Source organism: Oxyura jamaicensis, chromosome 2, assembly GCF_011077185.1.
Source record: "Oxyura jamaicensis isolate SHBP4307 breed ruddy duck chromosome 2, BPBGC_Ojam_1.0, whole genome shotgun sequence".
In the NCBI taxonomy this organism is placed as follows: domain Eukaryota; kingdom Metazoa; phylum Chordata; class Aves; order Anseriformes; family Anatidae; genus Oxyura; species Oxyura jamaicensis.
This window is the reverse complement of record NC_048894.1, coordinates 40,087,788-40,110,079: the sequence shown is the minus strand read 5'-3', so window position 1 is coordinate 40,110,079 and position 22,292 is coordinate 40,087,788. Positions and strand designations below refer to the sequence as shown.

Sequence of the window (22,292 nt, the reverse complement as noted above, 5' to 3'; positions counted from 1 at the left end):
ACCTGACAGCCCCGGGCGCGCCCCCCCCTGCCCCGCCGCCTCCCGCCCCATCGGCGGGCCGCGGCCGGCCCTGCCCCTCGCCCCTGCCCCCGGGGCCGGCGGGGAGGGCGGCGGGGGGCGCCCCGTCCCCGTACCTCTGCCTTTGTGTCTGGCTGCTCCTCCTCGGTGCGGCTGGGCCTGGCCACTCGTGTCTCTCTCGCTGGGAGAGAAGCGGAAGTGCTGCAACAGCAACTATTAAACAGGCAATGGCTTCCCTGCCTGCCTCCCCCACCGCCGAGCCGGGCCGGGGGGCGGCGGGCACGGGGCGACACCCGCCGCGGCCTCCAGCCGAGGGGGGCCCCGGGGGGCGGCGGGGGGAGCCCCGGCTGCGGGGCTGCGGGGGGAGCCCGGCGGACACGGCACCCCCCTGCCTCCGGGGGGGCTGGGGAGGGAAGGAAGGAAGGGGCGATCGGAGGGGGCTGAGTTGTTAATGGAGACCCCCTCTGGAAAGTCATCTGCGGAGGTGTCAAGTCGGGGGTGGGGGGGGATAAACGCCCTCCCCCGCTCCGGTCTGCGCTTCCATGCGAGTGCCCCAAAGGGACGAGGGTCGAGGCAGGTGGCTGGGAGAGGGGCAGGCTCCCGGCGCTGCTTTTTTTTTTAAGGCTGAGAGGGGGCTGTTAGGTTTGGGGCGGGGGGGGGGCTTTGGGCTTTCCCCCTATCCTCAGAACTGTTTCAGCCCCGAGGCTTCTCCCCTGCCTCACCTGCTTTGTCCCTCCAGCAGCACCAGTAACTTCTCACCTGTCTCAGTTGGAAAGCAATAAGAAAAAAACCAAAAACAAACAAAAAAAAACAAACCCCAACCAAACAAAAAAAGACAGCCCAGCCCAAACCCCACCACCACCACAAGCGAACCAAAAGGATCCCCCGGCGGCTCTCCCGTCTCTCACCTGTTCCAGCCCCAAAGCAGCAGCTGTGTCTCCCCTTCCCTCCCCGGCTCGGCCCCCAGCAGCAGCAGCAGCAGCAGCCGCTTCCCTCTCGCCCTCGCCCGGAGTTCAGGATTCCATTGTCCCCCACGCTGCGCCCGCTGACATCACTGACACACAAAGAAGGGGCACTTCGTGATGTCATCAACGCATGCTGGGAGAGGAAACGAAATCCTGGGCTCAGGGCTTGGCAGCGACAGTGAGAAAAAGCCCCTTCACTTTGCCAAAGGTAAAAGTATTAGGAATATATATATATTTATATATATATATATATATTTTTTTTTTCCCCGAGTCCCCTAGTGGGGAGCCTGTCTGCACGGAAGGCGCAGTGGTATTCAGCCGGTTGGGGTGCTGTTGTATTGTATTTCCGAGGCTTTTTACTCTTCTCCCCCAAAACGCTGGCCGTCCTTCCCCCGCTCTCTGCCCCTGGGATGGCGGTGCCGAACCCGGTGGGCGACCAGGGCTCCTCCTGGGGTTGTCTGAGCCGCTGCTGAACGGGCCAGGGGAGCTGGCTGCCCACCGGCTGCCCCTGGGGTGAGCTTGGCTCGGTGCCGCTGCTTTCCACCGCCTGTCGAGGATCCCGTATCGAATTGCCCAGCAAGGTTCAGCGTCCGAAAATACAATGGCTGTCACTGCCAAGCATCATAAGAATTAATAGGACTGTGTGTTTCTGTCGTTCCTCCTGCTGGAGGACCTCGGAGCTGGCTGCAGGAGCCAAGCAGGGCCAAGGGGCTATGTGACAAAATGGGGTTGCAAAGGGGAGCCTCGCCCCATGGCAGCAGAGGGGCTGCAGAGCATTGTAGTGGCTGGGACAGGGGTGGTGGTGGTGCTAGTGGTGCTGCTGGTGGTGCTGAGGTGTGGGGAGCTGAGGTGTGAAGCCCAAGTCATCAGCCCATGGGTGACACCATGGGCTGCACCCAGAGCGGCACCTGGGGCTGGCTCCACACACCATGATGGCCCCGGCAGGCATGGGGTGCCATGAGGGCCTGACAAGGCTTGAGGCAAAGTCCTTGAGTGGGGACAAAACCCCAAAGGTGGGTTGGGTGATGAATGCCTGTTACTTCTTTGGGGGACACTTGGGACCTCAAGGAAAGGGGCGTTTGGACCAACTCAAGGGGATACTGAGTCTCTCCTCCAAGAGGCTGTAGCTTCATGCTTTTGTGACTGACTGCAGGGGTCTGGTTATGGCACTGGGCTTTCACCATTTACACCCAGTCATCCTTGAGCCAGAGTTGCTGGAGGGACCGCCCGAGTGGGCACAGTTATTCCTTTGGCCTCCCTTCCCTGCATTTCCTCGGACCTCTGCACATGATTCTTCTTGTTGTCTCTCTTCCCCCATCTTTCCGCACACTGCTCGCCAGCACCTCATTTCACCTGGGTTAATCCTGAAACTACTGATGCTCCCCACAAACTTGCTGTCCCGTCTCTCATGTGGTTGAACAGTGCAGGACACACACACCAATGACACTGTAAGAGTCACTCTGATAAAAGAAGTAATTCCACTGCAGTTTCTCACTTACTGTTGTGGTTATTTTGTTTGTTTGTCTGTTTCCTCACTGTCTTCAGTCTTCTTACCTCTGGTTTCACATATTAGGACATGGTGAATTGTCCTCCGAAAGCAGCTTGCTAGCAGAGCCAACCTATCTAGTTTCACCTATGGGAATGACACTTGTGAAGTCATGGTCATCCTTTCCTCCAGTAAATGTAGAGCTTTGGTATGTCCACCCTTGACCATGGCCTCAAAAGAAATAATAAATTTTAATGAAAACTGGCATTTTGATAAATGCAGATGATCTGGATCACTTGTGCCCCTCATTGATGAAAGGGGGCCAAATTCAGCTCCTATGTACTTAACAAAAATTCAAGGTGTCAGCATCCTCCTAACTAGTCTGGGGGCTTTGGAGGATGCTGCTGGTGGTATGGTGGTACACACTGGATGACAACTGTGGGAGACGAGAGGACACAAATCAGTTGACCAGGCTTCACAAATGTCACTGCTTATGGAACAGCTTTTTAAAAACAAAAACTTTTCACTTTCACTAAAACCTCCAGCCCTTTCCTGTCATCACAGGAAACCTGCACCGAAGTCAAGTGAGACAACTGATATTAATAATGAAAGCCCTCCATTTCTGTAATAGGGTGTAAGGAAAATGGAAAGGTTGTTACAAAATCTCACACTTCTTAATGTTAATAACCTTGTTAGGGGGTTATCTGCAGACCAACCTTTTCTGCACCACATGATCCTTGGTAGCCCCGTTCAAAGTAGCATGATAACCAGCACCAGTGGTTATTTACTTTGAAGCCTACCCAAAAAATGCATTCTCTGAAAGCACTTACTAATGTCATCACTTGTGCGGCTGTTACAGTGGTAACTCCCATTTTATGAGTCACCTCTCCTGTGCTAGCCATGCCATACCCAGAGCCGAGGAGAGAAAGGGAGTCAAGGAGCCAACTTTTGCACCCAGATATATTTTTGCAGCTTGTCTTGCTCCCACCCATGATTCTCTCACCCAGTGTCTCTCCTGCAGAGATACTGAAGATCTGGGAAAGAGGGCAGAATACAATCATTTTTCCAGCAAATAGGTGAACCAGCTCCTCTAATCGCATCTCTTTCCACCTTGTGAATTTTGAGACAGCCTCACTCGTCTGTTTCTATTTCTTTGCTGTGAAGTGTATACACTTTATCAGGCAAGCTTTCCTTCTTATCAGTGCTTCCTCCCACTGTCTCCTTACTGTTTTTTTTTTTTTTTTTTGGCCAAGTTGTGCGAAGGACTTGCAGAGCAAAACTGACCCAGATTATTCACTTTCCCTGTGCCCCAAGCTTTTTTAATCTGTGGCGTTAGCTCACTGTAGAAACTGAATAGGATTAGTCACTTTTCCCTCTGGATTGAGTTTGGAGTAGGCTGCAAGGCTAGATGACTAGAATCAAGTTGCCTTTGGGGCTTTGAGCTTAATTCACAGCAGAAGCTAGCCAATTCAAATCAAACCGAGCCTGCTGCTGGAGGAAGGTGACTAAGATTAGTCCCTTTGTACCGTCTCAGCTCCAGATACATTTTCAGCATTATTCCTGGCTGGTCTTTCTGGGCCTGAGCCAAAGCCCCTTATATTTCCACCAATTCCATTGAGTTTTGCATCAGGCCTTTTGTGAGGAGCAGAAAAGGAATGATCATCTGTTTGGCTCTCCTGATGCCAGCTCAGAGCTAATGTAATGCCTGCAAGTGACAGCAGGAAAGCCAGAAACATGCTGTTATCTCACACAGTCCTGTGGTGACAAACTCTGTCCTTTCTGTGTGACCCTGCGATACAAGGTCAGGTAGCAAGGAAAATCTATGACGAGGCCAGAACTCATGACACAGCTATTTGAATAAAACTAGCCAGAAACTCTGAATTATGCTGAAAGAGGAAGGAACTGTATTCAAATGAGAGAAAAGGTAACAGAGAAAACGCAAATGCATATTTCTGTGACATAAGGGTAGTGAATACACAGGCTCACCCTATGGTTTCCTGCTCACAACTACCTTGCCGTAACTTCGCGATGCAGCCCAACTTCCCTTGCTGTACTTTTCTCAAATAATGTGGCTTTTAGTCCTTAGAGTTACACCTTCTTCAGTTCCTTACAGAAGAATGGAAGGGTCCGCAAGCAGAAAAATGCTTGTTTCCTCTACTTTTATTCCAGTGCCAAAGACGACTTAGTTGTGGAGGGAAAGGCTTAGGTCTCCTTGTCAGACCCCTGCTATTTGCTACTTGTTTGGTGTTTTGTTTGAGGCTAGTCCTGGGATCTCTCTGAAGCCTTGCTGAGAGGCTGTCATGTGAGCAGAAAGACTTCAGACCCATTACATGTTTTGGCCTTATAAAAATCCTGGCCAAGCTCCCATAGACTGAAGAGTGGCTGGCAATTCATTCCAAAAGCTTACACAGAGCTGCATATAACCAACCATACACATCTTCTACTGCTCCATTGCTTCTTTCATGCCTCTCCTGGAATGGGGTCTGGTTCATTTTGGTAAACGAAAAACTAAAGATGCTGAGATCAATTCAGTTTCACAGCATCATAAGAGGTTTCATGAGATTTATTTCCCAGGGTTTCTGCCTTGCTTCCAGGTGATGAGATTGAGCCTTAAAATTGCTTTACCTTGAAGATACAATGATTCACTGCTGTCTCCGTTTGCCAGATCTATAGCTAGTACTTAGTAGTCAGGACTGAGAGCTACACAATGCTTTTTCTGTTGATGTCTCTAGCAGTCACTCAATATTTCTGATACTCATTTTCCTTCCTCTAAAGGAAGAGAATGATGTTAATCGAGAGTTAGACTGAAAATGTTGAGGTGCTCATACAAACTTCACCCATAGCGACTCATTAGACTTTTCTGTCACTTCCTTTTAGATCCTGCTGGATCTGCTTTTCTGCAGAATGCTGCTTCCCCAGTGGTCTCTCTGCTTCCTTTGGGCTTTGCAGTGGCTGGCTCTGCTTTCCTTCTCTGTCTCTTCAGCGCACAAGCTCCCCAGACTGCTGTATTCCAGACTCCTTGGCTTTTTCTCTTCTGGCACAGTGTGCTCCCCTACTTCAGATGTTTTTCCTGTTTCTGTCTCTTTTTCAGTTTACAGAAAGTGCTGCTTTATGGACCATCATCAGCTCTCCATTTCTACATACCAATTTTCCTTGGCAGTGGTGCTCAGAACCTGAAGAAACTCAAAAAGAGGAGTTGTTATAGTAAAATAAGAGGTAGATGGATTATCGTCAATCAGTCCTGCTCCAGGAAGTCTCCTAGGGCATGGCATTGCTGTTGGCAGGAGTCCTGGAAGAGGTGAAAGGTGTTGGCCAATGTGACTCAGACAAAAGGACTCCTGGAGACAGTGGGTCAAACAGCTGCAAATACACTATTTTCACCACTTTTCGCCTGCTAACTCACAGACAATTCCAGCTTGCCATTTAAACTTGTGTTTGCTTTTTATTTGTCACCACTGAACGGCCAGTGGTAATGGCCACTGCTGGACCAAGTCTCCACTTGACACTTGCCAGTAGCAAATAGGCTGGGACATTCCTGGTGTGATGCCAGGTGTAGCCTAGGAAAAGCCAGTCCAGAACACTGTTTTGACAGTGTGAAGTGCAACTCCTGATGTTGTGCTTTGCCCGTACAACTGTCTTGCATCCACAACTGTGCCAAAGATCTTTATTTTTTTATTTTATTTTTTTCTGGTGTAAGCTTAAATCAGAGTGTCTTGTAACAGAACAGTCAGAGAGGAGAGCTGCTGGGGGTGGCTTATTAATAGCGTATGCTCACGGTTTGTGTCTCTACCTTCGTGGGGTGCTTTGTTAAATTTAGATGAAAAGGACAGTATTTTTCATACCGTTGGCAGCATGTGACAGGTTCACTGTAGGCTCTGGAGATGTACTCTGGAACGTCCCTTGCTCATTGTGGAGATGCACACCCATAGGAGGATATACAAAATGTTGGTCAATTGTGCTACTTAAAAATTCAGCAATAAATGGACAAAATAATTTTCCTAGTATCTGAGACAAAGGAGTTTCTCACTATATAGGTAATATTTCTCACCTACGGTCCAGTCTTTCTTCCCTTTCAAATATTTCTCAGTGTCACAGTATGTGTCACTCTGGCTCAGAGAGGTTAGCACAAGAAAATCTGCTTTGCTTGCTCATACACTGAATTGGTAATACTCTTATTCTAGTTTATTCTTTCTACTAAAAAATGAGTGATTCCCTGTCTGCTCCAATTCTGTGGATTTGTAAATCCATGCGGGGAAAAAATCCACATGTCCTAACTTCTCAGAAAATGTATTTAGTGAGGATTTCAATTGACTCTTTCAACCTCTGCCTCCTCATCTAACAAAGGTTCTTCTCAACAGAGGAGGATCAGGAGAGGTGTTCAGGGCTCAGTAATTTCACTCTGTGGCTTGACTACAGTTCAAGACTTCAATGGTCTTCAACTGCAATTTTTCTCCCTAGGCCTCCTTATTATTACAGAACCCTTCAAAAGGCAGCGATAGAATCACTCAGACTTTTACAGATCCCTGATGCTGCATTCTTGAGAAACCAGTGTATGGCACTTCTTTTCTTCTTCTTTTTTATTTTTATTTTTTTTGTCTGACCAGCACATGGAAACAAAGAATAGAGCATGCATCTGACTGTTAACCATTACTTAAATGCAACGCTTAAACATTATTATATTATTTTTTCATATTTTTTGAGGGAGAATGCATTTTTCATTTCTCACATAAAGTTCCTAGTTAAAACAAAAAGGTGTATGCTATTAAAAACTCCAGCGTTTGAGAGCCCTTCATTATGAGACTTTTTGAAAGCCATTGGCTATTTTTTTTCATCCTGATATAGGCCGTGGTAACTCTCAGATGCCAAAGGTTATAGAGGTGTTCACAGCATGGATTAAAATTTCACACATACTGTTTTCTTATTATCCCTTCATGATATACCCCTAATCACAATCTCAAAAATTCCACATAGCATCTTAAAAAATTGCTTACATGGAAGTACAGGCTTAGGAAACCTAAACATTTATGAATGCCTGTAAAAGATGTTTCTGTGTTAAATAGCATTGTGCTGCTCTGCTCCATTCCTGTACAATTATAAAAGGTGGCTTTGATATGTGGCTTCTTGCTAAGCTAAAGAATGTCATGTCTGTGGCCTGAAGGACAGCTAGATATTTCAGGCTTTGTCCACCCAGGCACATTCACCCTTCACATCAATACAGCTATACAAGTATGGTTAAATAAGCATAACCCTACCTGTGAACTCCTGTCCCAACGTAAAAATATTTTCTCCAGTTCAACTGAAAGCCTTTCCAAAGCAACATAAGTCAAAGCTGGAAAAAGGCTCACTTCTAGGGTGTTCACACAAGGAACTGTCAGTATAATTATATAACATTACATAACGTAATAACCTCTTTTGTTGTACAGACACGCTTTGGGAAAATTTATCCATGGTGTAATGCTTCTTCATTCTTTTCATTCAACGTTTCTATTGAGTTAGAATGGAAACAGCAGGTCCTGGCTTTCTTGCTATGTTTGTGATCCTTTCTCAATTCTTTGCACCTTTCCCTCTCTGACTTTTTCTTTTCTTTCTCTCTTCTCACAGCCTTACCCAGTCTTCCTCCATATTCCATAGAATCATAGAACCACAAAAACACAGAATGGTTTGGGTTGGAAGGGACCTTGAAGATGACCTCATTCCAACCCCCTGCAAGGACACCTTCTTCTAGACCAGGTTGCCCAAAGCCCCATCCAGCCTGGCCTTAAACACCTCCAGGGATGGGGCATCCACAGCTTCTCTGGGCAACTCATCCTAGTGCCTCATCACCCTCTCAGTGAAGAATTTCTTCCTTATCTTATCTAAACCTACCCTCTGTTAGTGTAAAGCCATGACCCCTTGTCCTATCTCTACATGCCCTGACTAAGAGTCCCTCCCCAGCTTTCCTGTAGGCCCCTTTAGGCACTGGCAGGCCGCTGTAAGGTCTCCCTGCAGCCTTCTCTTCTCCAGGCTGAACAATCCCAACTCCCTCATCCTATCTTTGTAGGAGAGGTGCTCCAGCCCCTTGTGTATCCTTGTTTCTGGCTTTTCCTAACTCACTATGAGTGACTCCCCAAATTTTGGCTGGCATGTCCAGACAGCCAGACTTCTTTTTAACCCTGTCTTATCTGAGTGTACAAAATGAACACTTATTCCTTCTCCCCACTTCCTTCCAGGTGGCTACTTCTCTAGCAAATGCCACTGCCTTAGTTCCTTCTCATTGCTTCCTTCTTTCAGGCTTGCAAATGCCCACAGAAGCAGCTTTCTCTCAGTGGACCAGTAACATGGCCAATGCTCTATGGCCTCACTAGTCCCCAGCCTGTAGTTTGAGAGCCGTTACCTATTGCCTCAGTTGGCATGATAAAAACAGGAGTTCTCTGGAGCTGAACGTTTTCTTCTTATAGCTTAACAGGGCATTACCACAATATGGACAGGACACAATAACGTAATTGCAGAAGCTTAATTTCTGTTTCAAGGTTTTAAAAGTATTTTATGAGCAATAACCCAAGGCAAAAAATATTTTTTATAGAACCTGATTTAGCAAGATGTCTACCAGCCTAGAGACACAGGGCTGGTAAGAATCTAGTCCATTGGAGATGCTTAAAGCAAATCCAAAGAAAAAGCCTCATATCTCAGAACAGAATGTGGAAGGTGTCAGTAAAACTGCACAGTTGGGTGGCAATCGTACCACACCCTGAAAGACTTTGTTTGCAAAACTGTTTTTTTTTTTTTTTTTTTTAAAAAAAAGGGCACTGAACAACAGATGTCAAAAGCACTTCCTCTGCCAGCTATAGTCAGGGGGACAGAGAGAATTTTTTTCAGTTTTTCATTGAAGATTTTCACACAAATTGCCATGCCCTCAAAAATGAGATTTGCATTTCAAATCTAAGAACTTACGTGTTGAAGCTACAAACTGCAGGCAGTCTTTACAGGGTGGGCTGATATGAGAGGCATGTTCATATGATTTTTTAAAACAGTTAATAATGAAATGGAATATTGCCATTTTTTTTTTTTTTTCTAGGAATTTGTTGGCAAGGAAAGCAGAGATTTTACAAAGAGCAGAGACAGGACTAACACCTCTCCAGTACCACTCCTAAATTCTGCCACTATTTTTGTTTTAAACATTTGCTCACCTCAAAAGATGCCCATTTATTTTTTGTTGGTGTCATAGAAAGGTGACACCACCCTTTCAAATATACAGTGTCACACAGGACAAACAATGCAATGAAGTCATCAACAGTCTGGGAAACTGTGGGTTCATTCATCATGACAGTATTTCACTAGTTTACCTTTTATTTAAACTCATCAGGCTTCACTCGCCAGCTGATGAAGTCAATAAGGTTCTTACTATTAGTTTAATCTGTTTCAAACCAATTTCAAACCAAGCCAATGGATAGGAACAGATTTTTGAAGGAACTCATTAAAGGAGATGCTGCTGCTGCTTTCTGCAACTCCAAGATTGCCATCGGGAGAATCCTTTAGTTGCCTTAATGTCTCCGCTGCATCCATGTGTTGTGTTGTGGCTGCGTTACCCAGGTATTATGGGTTTCTTTAATTTAGCTGCCCTGATCTCTATTCAGCTATGTTTCTTCCCCTGCTGTGAAATATTATTTTCCGTCTTGTAGTTTCTGTGCTATTGGCAGCCCTTACTCTCTGCTTATCAGAAAAGCAAGGGAGAGGACAGCGTCACACTTGAATGGCTTTTTATACGGCTGGGATATACCGTAGGTTTCACAATAAGATAACCTGGCCAATGGAGTTTGTATATAGAGATTTTTCAGTTTCTTTGCAGCTATGGGATTTGCTTGCACAGTAAAAGAAAAAAAAAAAAAAATGAAAGGGAAAGATTCTGATTTTGCATTCGCCTAATTCCAGTGACTTCAGCAGGTTTGCTCCAGATTTACACTGGAATATAGGGAGTTCATAGTAAAGCCCAATGGATCAGTTCACAGTGCTTTTGGAGGCATCAATTTACTCAGTTATTTGGAAAATCTTGCTTCCCTTCTGCCAAAGATCTAGGACAATTCACAATTCTAATATGTCTGGGGTCCGCTCAGCGGTGTGTAGTCCTGTTTGCTTAATAGAATTAGGAATCTGTAAAGTAAACTTTATACATCAAGCCCTGCCATCTCTTGTGCTTGAGGGCAAAGTGGAGAATAAAATGCACAGGGAATTTCCTCCCCTGTACAAAGACAAAAAGCTCACAAGTGCTGGCCTCTAGCAAACCTGGATATAGCCGTCCAGCCAGCGATCTCTTATGCAGCCCTCAGAAGCAAACTTTAGCTAGACACAAACCGCCTTGTGCTCTCCTTCCTGGGAAGAGGGATGCCAGCAGCCTGCTGTGTGCAGTCCTATCCCAACGGATAGGATTTCCCATAGCAGAGCCCACACTGGACAGCACCTTTGCTCCCCTTCATCACAAGGACAGCATCCTGGTCCCTCTGTTAAATGGCTTAATGTACTGCCCTGGGTCTTTAATGAGACAGGCTTAACTGAGCTTGCAGGTCTGGATGTCAGGCTTGTTTTCTTCTTGTATCAGGGGTGATTGCATGGAGTATGCTTATCAACTTTGACCACACACTACTACCGTTTCTCTTTTAAGAAAAAGGACCCAGCGGTAAGTAAAAATATGGAAACGCTGCTGTTTGGAGCTCTGTTCACAGATTTTTTTTTGTGTTCCCCAAAGTGTGAAATCACACTTGGCAAAAAAGCATCTGAGCACTCGGATGTGTCATTTAGTGCCCTAAGTGTTTACGTCCAAACCCCTGCCACTGATGACACAACAGGCTGCAAAAACAAAAGTCTGTTGGCTGGGATCTGAGCTGGTTTCCTAATTCACACCTGTGCATTGGCAGGCAAGCATCCATCAGTCACGGGCTCCCATCCATCCTGGGCACAGTGGTACAGGCAGGACTGAAAACATTTCTCAGAGTGCTGATGGGAGGGATAGGGTCAAAAAAGAGAAGATTAAGAAACAAAAGGTAATAGAATTATAGGAAACAGGTCTGGAAGGGATGTCAGGAGGCTGGATTGACTGTACTTGTGTAATTCTTGACAGATGTGATTTAAAAAATCTCTTTGAAATGCATTATGGCCACAGAGCCACAGATCAAATTTGTTAGAAATAAATCACTCTCTGCATCTGCTAAATCTTAAAGCACCATTCCAGAGTGGTGGAAGCAGTTTGAGTCACTGTACAAAAGTTCCTGTATCTTGTTTTATTTGAGTGTGTATAAAGTATCTGTATAAAATATTTATCTACAGAATGGAAGAATATAAATAAGCGTGATTTTTGTAATGCTTTGCCAAGAAATGGAATTTTACTGGAGGAAGACTTGTGTAACACACTTGAAATTGGACTCATAACCAGCTTGTACAGCTTGCGGTTTTATGGGTGGATTTTGCATTTAAGAAGTACAAGTAAATAAAAGAAGAGAGAAAAAAAAAAAAAGAAAAAAAAAAAAAAAGAAAATTAACTCCTGTACAGCTACATCATCTTTGAAAAGGTATCGAGGTCAGGTCTCCTCATTAGTTCCTTTCTTCATTAGCACGGGTAGAACAAAGAACAGCATTTATTTTATATTCTAAAGATTAATTGAAGTGGGGGATGAAACACTGAAATTGAATTAGTAAATTATTAACCAATTTCTATGTAATAAGAAATAATCTATTACACATCCTATCCCTCCATCTAGAGATTTGTCTTAAGCATTTGTCTTTAGGAAAGAAGGTGGAAGGAATGAGGAGACACAGACTCGAGACCATCCATCAAGTCAGCTCCTGGAACATTAATAATGAAGACCTTTGAACCTGGCAAATCTTCTGTATTTCTCTCCCTTAACTGCGACTTACAAATTGTCCCACGGCTGCTGCCTGATCTGATGGCCTCTTTTTAATTTTTGCCTCCACGTTATTAAAAATGCCCCCGTCACAATCTCAGCAGCTGACAGCGAAAGCAACAGTTAAGGAAGCCTGAAGCTGGCAGCCTGTCAGCTCAGGAACTCCCTGCAGCCTGCAAACACAACTCCACCCACTCGCGTTTTCGGGAGAGGAGCCTGGTGCCAAGGCAGCGCTGGCAAAGGTGGTGGCTGGGGAAGTGGGGATTCTGCCTGCTTTGGTTTCCGAGGCTGTCTGCGAACAACCGGGTGCTTTTTCCCCCTTTGACTCAAGCCTCCTTTTGACAGCTGGAAGGTTTCCCCATCACTTGTTTCTCTCTGATTTGCTTTTAGAAGCTAACTAACCCATCGGACTGAAACCAACAGCCTCACTTCGTGCAGAGCTCTGACTCAGAGGCAGGGTCTGGCTCCTCCGTGAGCACTCCTCAGTGGCCTTGCAGCACAGGGGTGCTCTGAAGCAGCTCACAGTGGTGAAGTTTTCACCTGTCCCTCTCCGGCCCCTGGCGTAATGCTTTCAACAAGTGTGGGAAGCCTGGGAGGAGGAGATGAGGAGGCACACAGGGAACCCACCACAGCAGCCTGATGGAGATTATGACTACTGTAAACCATGCCACACAGTCTCCTGATCCAGGAAGGGTTACAGGCTTTGCACCAGGTGTAAAGCACCGTTCCTTGCTGTCTACACAGTGGTCTCCTGCTCAGCCTCACAGATGCACCTCCCAGCTCCCAGCTCCAGCCCACAACACTTTGTGTCTGGGCACACACAGACGGTCTCTGCTCAGGAGAACAAATACGTTTTGTCCCAATGTCTAACCGTGCTCCACAGTCTATAGGGCCCTATGAATGGCCTATGGATTTTACGGATAGGAAGGGGAAGGACTGAAGTAGGATTTTTTGGAAAACTTCTACCCTGTGGTACCTGAGCTGTGCCAGAATTCCCTGGCTGGGCTGCAGGCAGTGCAAACACACATTGCTCTCTCTCAGACTTTTGCTTAGGCTTTGGTGAAAGCCCACAAGTAATGCACGAAATTCTTCACTCCCACCTCCGGTCTGAAATGAATGGCTTCTTGACTCATTGTATCCTGTGCTCAGCTTCAGTGACTGCAGCTCCAGGGGGAGCCTCACTCCCCAGCCTCCTTCCCTGTGTCTCGACATCCCCATCTCCTCCCAGTCTCAGTCCCATTGCTTAGACAGGTCTGCAGGCACTTCCAGGGCTGGCCAAGAGTAGAAATTGGCAGCAGGACACTGGTGCAATGCTTCTCTGCCTGGCTTCTCTTTCAACAAAAGCGATGCTCCTCACTTTGGCCACAGCTCCCAGCCCACACTCAAGAAGGGCCCGAATCTGCATCCCCGCTTTCCCCCCTCTCTCCAAATGAGCGTTGGCTGCGGTTTGCAGCCAAGGAACAGCGACACACCTCGAGCAGCTGCTTAGCGGCTGCTCCAGAGCACACCCTGCCTCTGAGGAAAGAGAGGAGGCTCCTGGACTTGTTCTGCTTGGCTTCACCCAGTGATTTGGGCTCTAAACCACGTCAAGCCCGAGGGTAGTCCTACAGTGATCGCATGTTGTCTGGTGACGGTTTCTCAGCAGAGCTTTCACCTGGAAAACCTCAGTCCTTCTTCTCAAAGTGCTCTCAAGGCACCGTGCATGAAGGTGAGGCTCGGTAGCACCCACAGCACACAGGCTCTGGGGTCCATCTCACTCAGCTCTCAAGCCTGGCATACACTGCAGGTGCCAGCCCATCCTACAGCGGTATAAACACACACCAATGGGGGGGGGGTTGACCAAAACCGTGCTACCCACCCTGCGTGCGGTGCCCTCTCGCAGCGCAGCTCCCTGCCCACTTTTCCTCCGTGCCTCGGGGCAGGCTCACGGTATCTGAAAAATGCAGTTTTCTCCCTCCCAGACCTCATGCCCTTTGAGCTAAACCATTACAAGAGAAGATGCAGCGATAGCAAAGGAACAAGGGATTTTCTTGTAATTTTCGCATTTATTCCTCTTCTTAAAGACGCGATTGTTTAAAACGAGCGACGTCCTGGCAGAAGCGAGCATCCTGCCGTGCCAGCCACTTTTATCATCCCCGACCAGGAAGGCTCTAGCGTACAGCATAAAGCTGCTCTGCTCTCCGGCGTGCCGGGGGCCTGTCGGCTTGCTCCTTTCTTTCTGGGGACGGATAACTCCGGCTCGGCTCAGCACGGCTCGGCACCGGCTCGGCGACAGGAGGGGGAGCTCGCAGCGCGCCGCCTTCAATCGGGTTTTTAATTCAGCAGCGCCGCTCACCCAGCCTCCCTCTTCCCAGGCAGCAGCCACATGGAGAAGACAAGGGGCAGAGGGGACGAGTTGCACTGCCACAGCTTTCGCTTTGCTATAATAAAGGATTATTAATATTTTTTAATTTCTTACTATTTTTTGCAAGGATAACCACTGACCCCAGGAACAGCCGCCCCAGGGACGCAGTGCAGCTCACATCACTTTCAAAATGTGGTCATACAGGGTGCTGCAGCATCTCGTCTAGGCTCCATTTTCCACCAAAGGCTGGACCCGGTCATCTTTCGAGGTCCCTCCCAGCCGGGACTGTTGTATGATTTTACTGCTCTTAAATTTGGGAGAGGGCCAGTCAAGGCCATGCTGTTGCACACGGCAGGAGGGACAGAATTTGGGCACTTGCACACACCTGCTGCCACACCTTTAGGCAAGGTAACATCCAGATTTGTGAAGTTAGGACACTTTTCTGAAAAAAAAAAAAAATCCTCTTTGACTTGGGGGAGAGAAATGCACTTGCTTTTTTTACTCTTTTCTCTGAGAAATCAGCTGGGGGCAGATTCTGGGAAAAATTCCCAGCCCGTCAAAGCACCTTCCTGAAGTCATTTCTCCCTAAGGATGCAAAGGAAATCACAACTTTCAGATTGCATTTGTCAAGACAAAGCTAACATCAGCTTTGAGGGAGCTAAGCTGCAAGAAAAACTTGTATTGCTTTCACAGCAGTAGTGAGAGCAGGTTTTCATCACAGAGGAGTATTACCAAGTCCTTCCTACCCCTGCGCACAGCCTACCGGTGCAATACTGCAGCTGAGCCAGTCTTAAAATAGACATTATTTTTCCTAGTGCAGAAAGATAGCCCTGCAGAAGGCTAATCTCCTAATAATGTAGTGATACGTTCATGAGGGATTTGTTTTACAGCCCCCTAAGTGCTTGCATAATTCTCCCATATACATTCCACAAAAATTCCCACATTTTGCAATCCAGCAATCTCGCATGAGATAGACATCTAAGGTGAAATATCCTCCTCCTTAGGCATAAGCTCATAAGCCTCATTATTGCTGCAAGTTGGGCCTGTGGTTAGAAAAGAAGACCCTACCACTTGAGCTGGAGGAGAAAGAATCCGGACTGGATTTAAGATATTTAGAGCCAAATTAAAGACTTTCCTGAGGGGTAATCCCAGGCAGAGGGTTGTCTTCCCTTGCTATGGAAGCTGAGCAGAGTTCTCTGTGTGCACAAAAAGCCTTACACAGATACAGATCCATGATACATTTAAACCAGAATGAACCTGCTTCTTAAACCCATCTAAAAATGTTAGCGGAATCATCGACACTGACCTTCAAGTGAAAAATGATTTGCAACCTTTCCAGCGGTGTCTTCATCATAGTGCCATAATTTAAAGCGTTTTAGCCACTCAGCTACACAACCTTACCATTCATTTGCAGTTGTCATTTTACCTACAAAAGAGCTCACCTAATATCCCCCAAAGCAAGAGAAGCCTATTGAGTACTACAGGGGGGTGAATTATTCCCAGTATATTATACAGAGGACCTGTAAAGTTCAACCAGGAGCTGTTGTGTGTGCACACCACGTTTCATGCAAATGATGCTTAATAGTTTAACGCCGCATTATGTTTTGCTTCCTGAATGAAAATGCTTCTTTAGGTATTTTTCTAATAATCTGTGTAACTTTGGGGACCTAATTAAGGCAAACCTTTCCAAATGTGCCTGTTTAGCTGCCTAAATCAAGTGGCTTGGCTTTCCAAAGCACTGAAGCTATAGTAGATGCTTAGCACATCTTACACCTGGTAATTTTTAAGTGGCCATTAGAGATTTAGGAGCCTTATGTGAGGTGCCTATGTGATATTTTTAGTTTAATTGTTTTAAATATGAGCCTGTAGCTCACAGCAAGAAAATTAAATCTATGAAATGTTTCTGGTAAGCTCATTTCTCCCCTCTCTTCTCCCCAGCTTTCCAACTCAACTGTAGGAGAAGACGCTGGCAGACAAGACTGTACCAACGCAAAGGTGTTTCTGCAGGAAAATGCTAGTATTAATTCTTGATTGCAAAAGGAACACGTGCCACATAATTAGTCCACATATGGACAGGAGCATCTTCCAAGACTGGGAATGGAAAATTGGATCCTATACACGTGCTTAAATAGGACTTGTTGTCTGCCTCACATCTGGCCGGCGTGGAGCGCAGGCGGAAGCAGCACATGACTGTCTGCCCTCGCCCACGGAGGCGTGTGCTGAAGTGAAGCCTGGCCGGCTCCAATTTCACCAGCTTAGCGAGTGCTGAAGTATGGTTTATGTTGCCTGGAGTAGACTTTTGAATATATGAATCTATTTCCAGGAAACTAAAACTAACAATAGGAGTATGCTAAATCCTAAATCTTTAGCCTGCTCTATACACAGATATTTTTTTAATATATATTTTTATTTTTTTTTTTTACTGATGCAATCAGCTAAGTGCTAGTGTGATTTTTTTATGCAGGGACATCTCCCACAGAAGCAAATCCCTCTTGGCAGCTGACTTGAAACCTGCATACCGATACTTTATTTCGAAGAGCCAAACTGGCTGCTGATGCAGATGCCAAATTCTCATTGACTTTAGCAGGTGATCTGCCTCTGAAAGGATGGAGGCATCGTGTTTCATACCAGTGTGTCAACTGCTGGAAGCCGACATCATTCCAAGGCACGTGGACAGTTACTGAGGTCTCTGACAGGATGCTGGTGGCTGAGCACCACCAGTAAAGTTTAGACTTGGTTCACCAGGGCCCGCATTCTTTCCTCAAAGTCTAGATGCACATGATGACAAATTAATTGTTCACTACTGGATGTCGTACCTTATAGAAAGATTTACAGAGCTGTTTGAAGCAGGTGCTTTGGCTGTGCTGTTTATTGCTTCAATGAGAGACCAGGCAAAATTTTTATATTCCTCTCCCATAATGTTTAATGAGCAATATTTATGCTTGTGTCGGAGATAGGCTTTGAGCTGTGATTATTGGCTGCAATTTTGCAGTTTAATGCGATGTCCAACTTCAATACTCACTGTTATGAGGTAGTGTTAAGTGGCAGTGGGCCTTGTACTCTGATGTTACAAAATACAGAGAGCAGTTATGGTTTGGGAGGCTGCAAAGGTCTGTGAATATTAACAGTGAGTTATGAAACTGTTGACTTTTGTGTTCTGAATCTGAAGAGCAACCAACCAAAGCAGCAGTGTCCATAATATATATATATATGTACACACAGACAGTATATATATATATTTGCATATACACACAAATAAACAATAAAGGTATGGAGACATAATACTACTCCATAAGTCTTCCTTGAATGAAGTACAGAAAAAAAAAAAAAAAAATCTCAAAGGGGCCCCCAAAATAGAGAAATGCTCAGACACGCTTGGTTCCACTGGAAAGGTACCATGCATCAGCTGCCCTATAATACTTCACTCAATGTATCTGACTTCAGTCCGGTTGCCTTCCTTTTACAATGGGCCAAGGGAAGGGTACAATCTCTCATCTCATGGGTGGCTATTTGTTGTGCTCCATAATGCAGGCAGCACTCTGAGCTCTGTTTCTGAGGGAAATAGCTCAGGTGGGTAATTTAAAGGAAATTAAAATGATGAGTCCCTAATGGGGCTGAATCACTCTAAGTACATGAAACCTGGTGGAAGCACACTGATTTGCATCAGTATGTATATTGAGGTGTATATTGAGAACCCAGAGCCTTAGGGAAACACAAAGTCTTTTCTCTTTAAATAATCTCTGATTTACTACAGGTCAGATTCAATAAGCATGTTGAAATGAAACTGAGGGACAAAGACTGCAAAACTACTTAATGCCAAGGCTTTCCCGAAATACTCATTCTAGTGGGACTGTTTGAGGTAGTCACCTTCCAGAGAGACCTTTGCACAGAGGTTATTAACCCTCCCCATGGAAAGCAGAGGGTGACCATAGGTGTGTGAGAGGAGCGAAGGGTCTCACATTCAGGAAGTTGTCAAATCTGGAAAAAAAAAAATAAATAAAATAATAATAATAATAAAAGATGTCAAAAAGGACTTTCACAGTAGCTTTTCTTCAAAGTCTCTTGGGCCTGTATCAGACAATTCATTACGGAGAACTGGTGGGTAAAGTAGAGGCAATGATCTTTGAAAAAAAGTCAGATTTCCACTTCCCATTTTGTCACAAACTGTCAGGAAGTGTTACACAGTGCTATTGAACACCTTTCTATTGCCTTTCTTCCTAAAGACGGATGAAGTAGTGCTTGTAGATAGCCTTGCTCTCGGTGGATCTGTAAAGTGTGATGGGAATGGCCTCCTGCCCCATGTTGGGAAATCTTAGTTGTTCTGGATGCTTTTTGTTTTCCAAATTCAGGAAGTTCCAGCTTTGTTCCCTAGGCTGGATTTTAATGTTTTTCTCTCAGAGGTGGGTGCTGCCACTAACAACAGTCACTGCAGATGGTCCCAGGTCTAGGCGAGGTGGGCGTGGGGAAAGAGGAGAGAGGGTGGACTTAGACTACTGACAGGCAACTGTTCTGTAGGGGCATCTACACTCAGATAGGAGGCATGGAAAGGAGTTAAGGCTGTATTTTAAATGAGCTCTCACTGGCTCTTCTTGAGATCCTCCTGACTGACACCAGCATAGATGAGAAGAGAATCTGACCTTGAGGCTTATAAAAAGCCCCCACATTTCGAAGCAATTTTTTTCATGTAATTAAAGCTGGCGGAGCGCTGGTGCTACCTCAGAGAGAGCTGAGTCGTAGCACAGTCACTTGGCTCCATGTTCCTGCTTCTCCAGAGGCCGCCACACTGCAGGGAGAGGGAGGGAGGAGCTGCGAAGATGTGCTGCAAAAGCAGCAGAGTGCAAGGAGGTGGGGGAGAGGCAAACAATTTCCTGCTTCATAGCACTACCCAGGGAAGACTTCTAGCTCACACGAAGCGGTGCAGCTCAGTTTGTCATTCCATGTCTGAGGGAGATGGTTTGGACACGGAGCTGCTCTGTCCTTACCCTGTGACGCTGGCCCAGCTGAAGCCATGAAGCTTGAGCACCTGAGGCGGTGGCGGTGCTGTCTTGTTCTAACAACTGATGCCAGCAGAGCAGTCCTCCTGCTCAGGTTGTCCTCCCTGCAGCAGCTGGAGGACGTGCTTGGTTGTAAGATGCATCTCTCCCTGAACATGGCTTTTGTGGTTGGGGACCACAGTGGGCAGCTGCGCTCTTTTCACAAGCTCAGCATCTGCTGTGTTCATGAGATGCGAGGGCATTTTAGTACCCGAATATTACATATTACTTGCCAGGGATTTATATTTCAAAGTCTCACTGGTTCACCGGGCCTACAGGTTCTGCATTTTGGGTGCCCCCCACCACGTGGCTGCAGAGCAGCACCCAGCAGGACACCTCTGCTGCTGGGGCAGAGCAAGGACGGACCCACACAGCAGTGAGCTGTGCAGGCTGAGACCATCAAAGGCAAAGAGCCAGGTGCTACTGGAGCTGCTCATTTATGCTGCTATTAAAGGCAAACTCTATTTGCGTGGTCTAAGGGACCAAATGCCAGTGGGAAGAATCAACCATTTTCAGCCTTCTTAGAGAAATATTTTAAACAAAGCAAAATAAAAGGAAAGGTGTATAAAATGTCTTGACAGTGCCTTTTAAGTGAGTTGCCATGTGTTATTTTAGCCAAGTCTTCATTCATTTCTACTTAATGCTGTGTGCTAAAGGTCTCAAAGCTGCTGGCAATACTCTGTGGAATAATTTTAGAGCAACCTTAATAGAATGAGCAGAATAAAGGACTGTTCAAATACATTGTAGCAAGATAGCTTTTTAATAGAACAAGTTATCCAAAACACTGATGGCTGGGGCTCCTGAATGGAAAAAAAAAATCTCCCCTGTGTTTAATTACCCCAGTCTGTCTTTATTTCCTTCTTATGATTCTGAACACAGTCCACTTGTGCTGGCCACAGTCCAGTTGGAAAGTTGGTGCTTGATCAACGATGTGTCCGATTCACAGGCTGGAGGTCCGACGAGGGTGACTGCAGCCAAGCATCCCGTCCGAGCTCCTGCGCAATGTAGGTTATGGCATTCCCCCACCCCCCCACGGCCCGCAGTGGAAGGAATTACTCTTAGCTGCTATTCCGGATTCAGGAAAGCATTTCTATTTAGAGCAGTACTTAAGCGCACACTTAACTTTAAATAATGTGCTTAATTCCCATTTAAACGTGCAGCTCAGTGCGACTCTGAATTTGAACATTTGTGAGCAGATGCTGTGGGGCCCAGTAACCTGGTCACACTGGAAAGTGCACTCCTGGCGCAATGTGAAATCTTAAGAGTTTGTACCAAAGAGTCGGATGGCTTGCTAATGTATCTCCAGAAAACAGGTGACCTCCAGAGAGGTCTGATTTTCTTGGAGATGTTCAGGCCTATGGGGGTTCAATGCTACCGCCAGTTGCAATATGAAACTGCTGCAGGAAGCATAAGTGATATCCCCTTCCATTTCACTTATTGGACAGGATATATGAATCAATAGTATTTCATTAATTCAGTAACAACCTCTGCTAAACCTCTCCAAAGACAAGAAAGTAGAGAAGCTGATTTTGTCTTCATTTCCAAGGTTTTTTTTTTTTTTTTTTTTTTTTTTTTTTTTTTTTTACTTGCTTGGGGAATGGAGGAGATCTCTGCTGCACCATAATACCTTAGCTAATTGAACTCTTAGATTAATGTTTAAACTTCATTTGCAAGTCCATTACTAAATCTAATCAGTTACAAAGGTACCATTAAGGTTGGGATTTTATTTTATTTTTTCAAATCCACTCTTAATTCACATCCCCACATCCCCACCCCCCCCAACTTGTCCAAGGCCCTGGCTGCAAGTACTGCATTATAGATATTGTACTTACACCAGCAGGGAAAAAGAAACCACAGAATATCTTCAGTGGAGATAATAATATACAAAAAGACATGGAGTTCGTATGCTGCTATGAGACATAAAGGGGTAGGTTAAATCTTGTATCTACTCAAAATTTCAATTATCAAAGGGAAACAATACTAATGTTCATCCTCTTTAAAAGTGATGATACCACCTTTGAGAAAGTGCTGGACTGATTGCACTGAAGACTTTTTCCCTAGGTCCATTACCTGCAAAAGGTATGCTTCATGGTCAGCATTATCCACAGCATCTTCCAGTGAACTGAAATTCTGGTGCTGAACAAAAGTTTCAGGTCTGCTTAATTTTCCATGCTCGTGTATGTCTCTCAGCCTTGTTGCTAATAAATCCTCATCACGTTGTAAGTAAAATGTTCCCTTTGAGCTAGACATCAGAATAAGACCACCAACCTCTCAGTGCATGGGATAGTGGACAATATAAATGCTAACACACGTCTGACCTAACCACAATTGAATGGGTGACTTAAAGCCAAAGACTCTCTCTCCCATTACCTAATCCCTGAGACATCCAGACTCCCATCCTCATCAGCACTTAAAAAAAAAAATCTGGATTTTATTTTTATAACTGTTCTCAGAAGATAAACAAAGCTGAAATTGAGGTATAAAAATCAGCAGGGTCATGTTATGCAGACACCAGTACTTTCAGGGAAATCAAAAAATTTGCTGCTGTGTCTGTGCAATCAGGGAAAGCTCTGC

At 45.7% G+C, this 22,292-nt stretch overlaps 1 protein-coding gene across 7 annotated transcripts in view; it reads right to left on the bottom strand.

The window, feature by feature from the left end:
• UBE2E1 (ubiquitin conjugating enzyme E2 E1) overlaps nucleotides 1-1,122 on the bottom strand; it is a 45,471-nt gene extending 44,349 nt beyond the window's left edge. Inside the window, exons 1-3 of one of the 7 annotated variants that reach the window (XM_035318601.1) lie at nucleotides 927-1,122; nucleotides 741-777; nucleotides 135-231 (exon numbers count right to left, since the gene is read on the bottom strand). In XM_035318601.1, the coding sequence (XP_035174492.1) occupies nucleotides 135-231; nucleotides 741-777; nucleotides 927-1,107 (315 nt within the window). In that variant the 5' untranslated portion in view covers nucleotides 1,108-1,122. Of the gene's footprint in view, nucleotides 1-134; nucleotides 648-740; nucleotides 778-926 lie in introns of those variants that run through there. The other 6 variants (XM_035318602.1, XM_035318606.1, XM_035318605.1 and 3 more) reach the window with 6 other exon arrangements.
• Nucleotides 1,123-22,292: the final 21,170 nt, after the last annotated feature.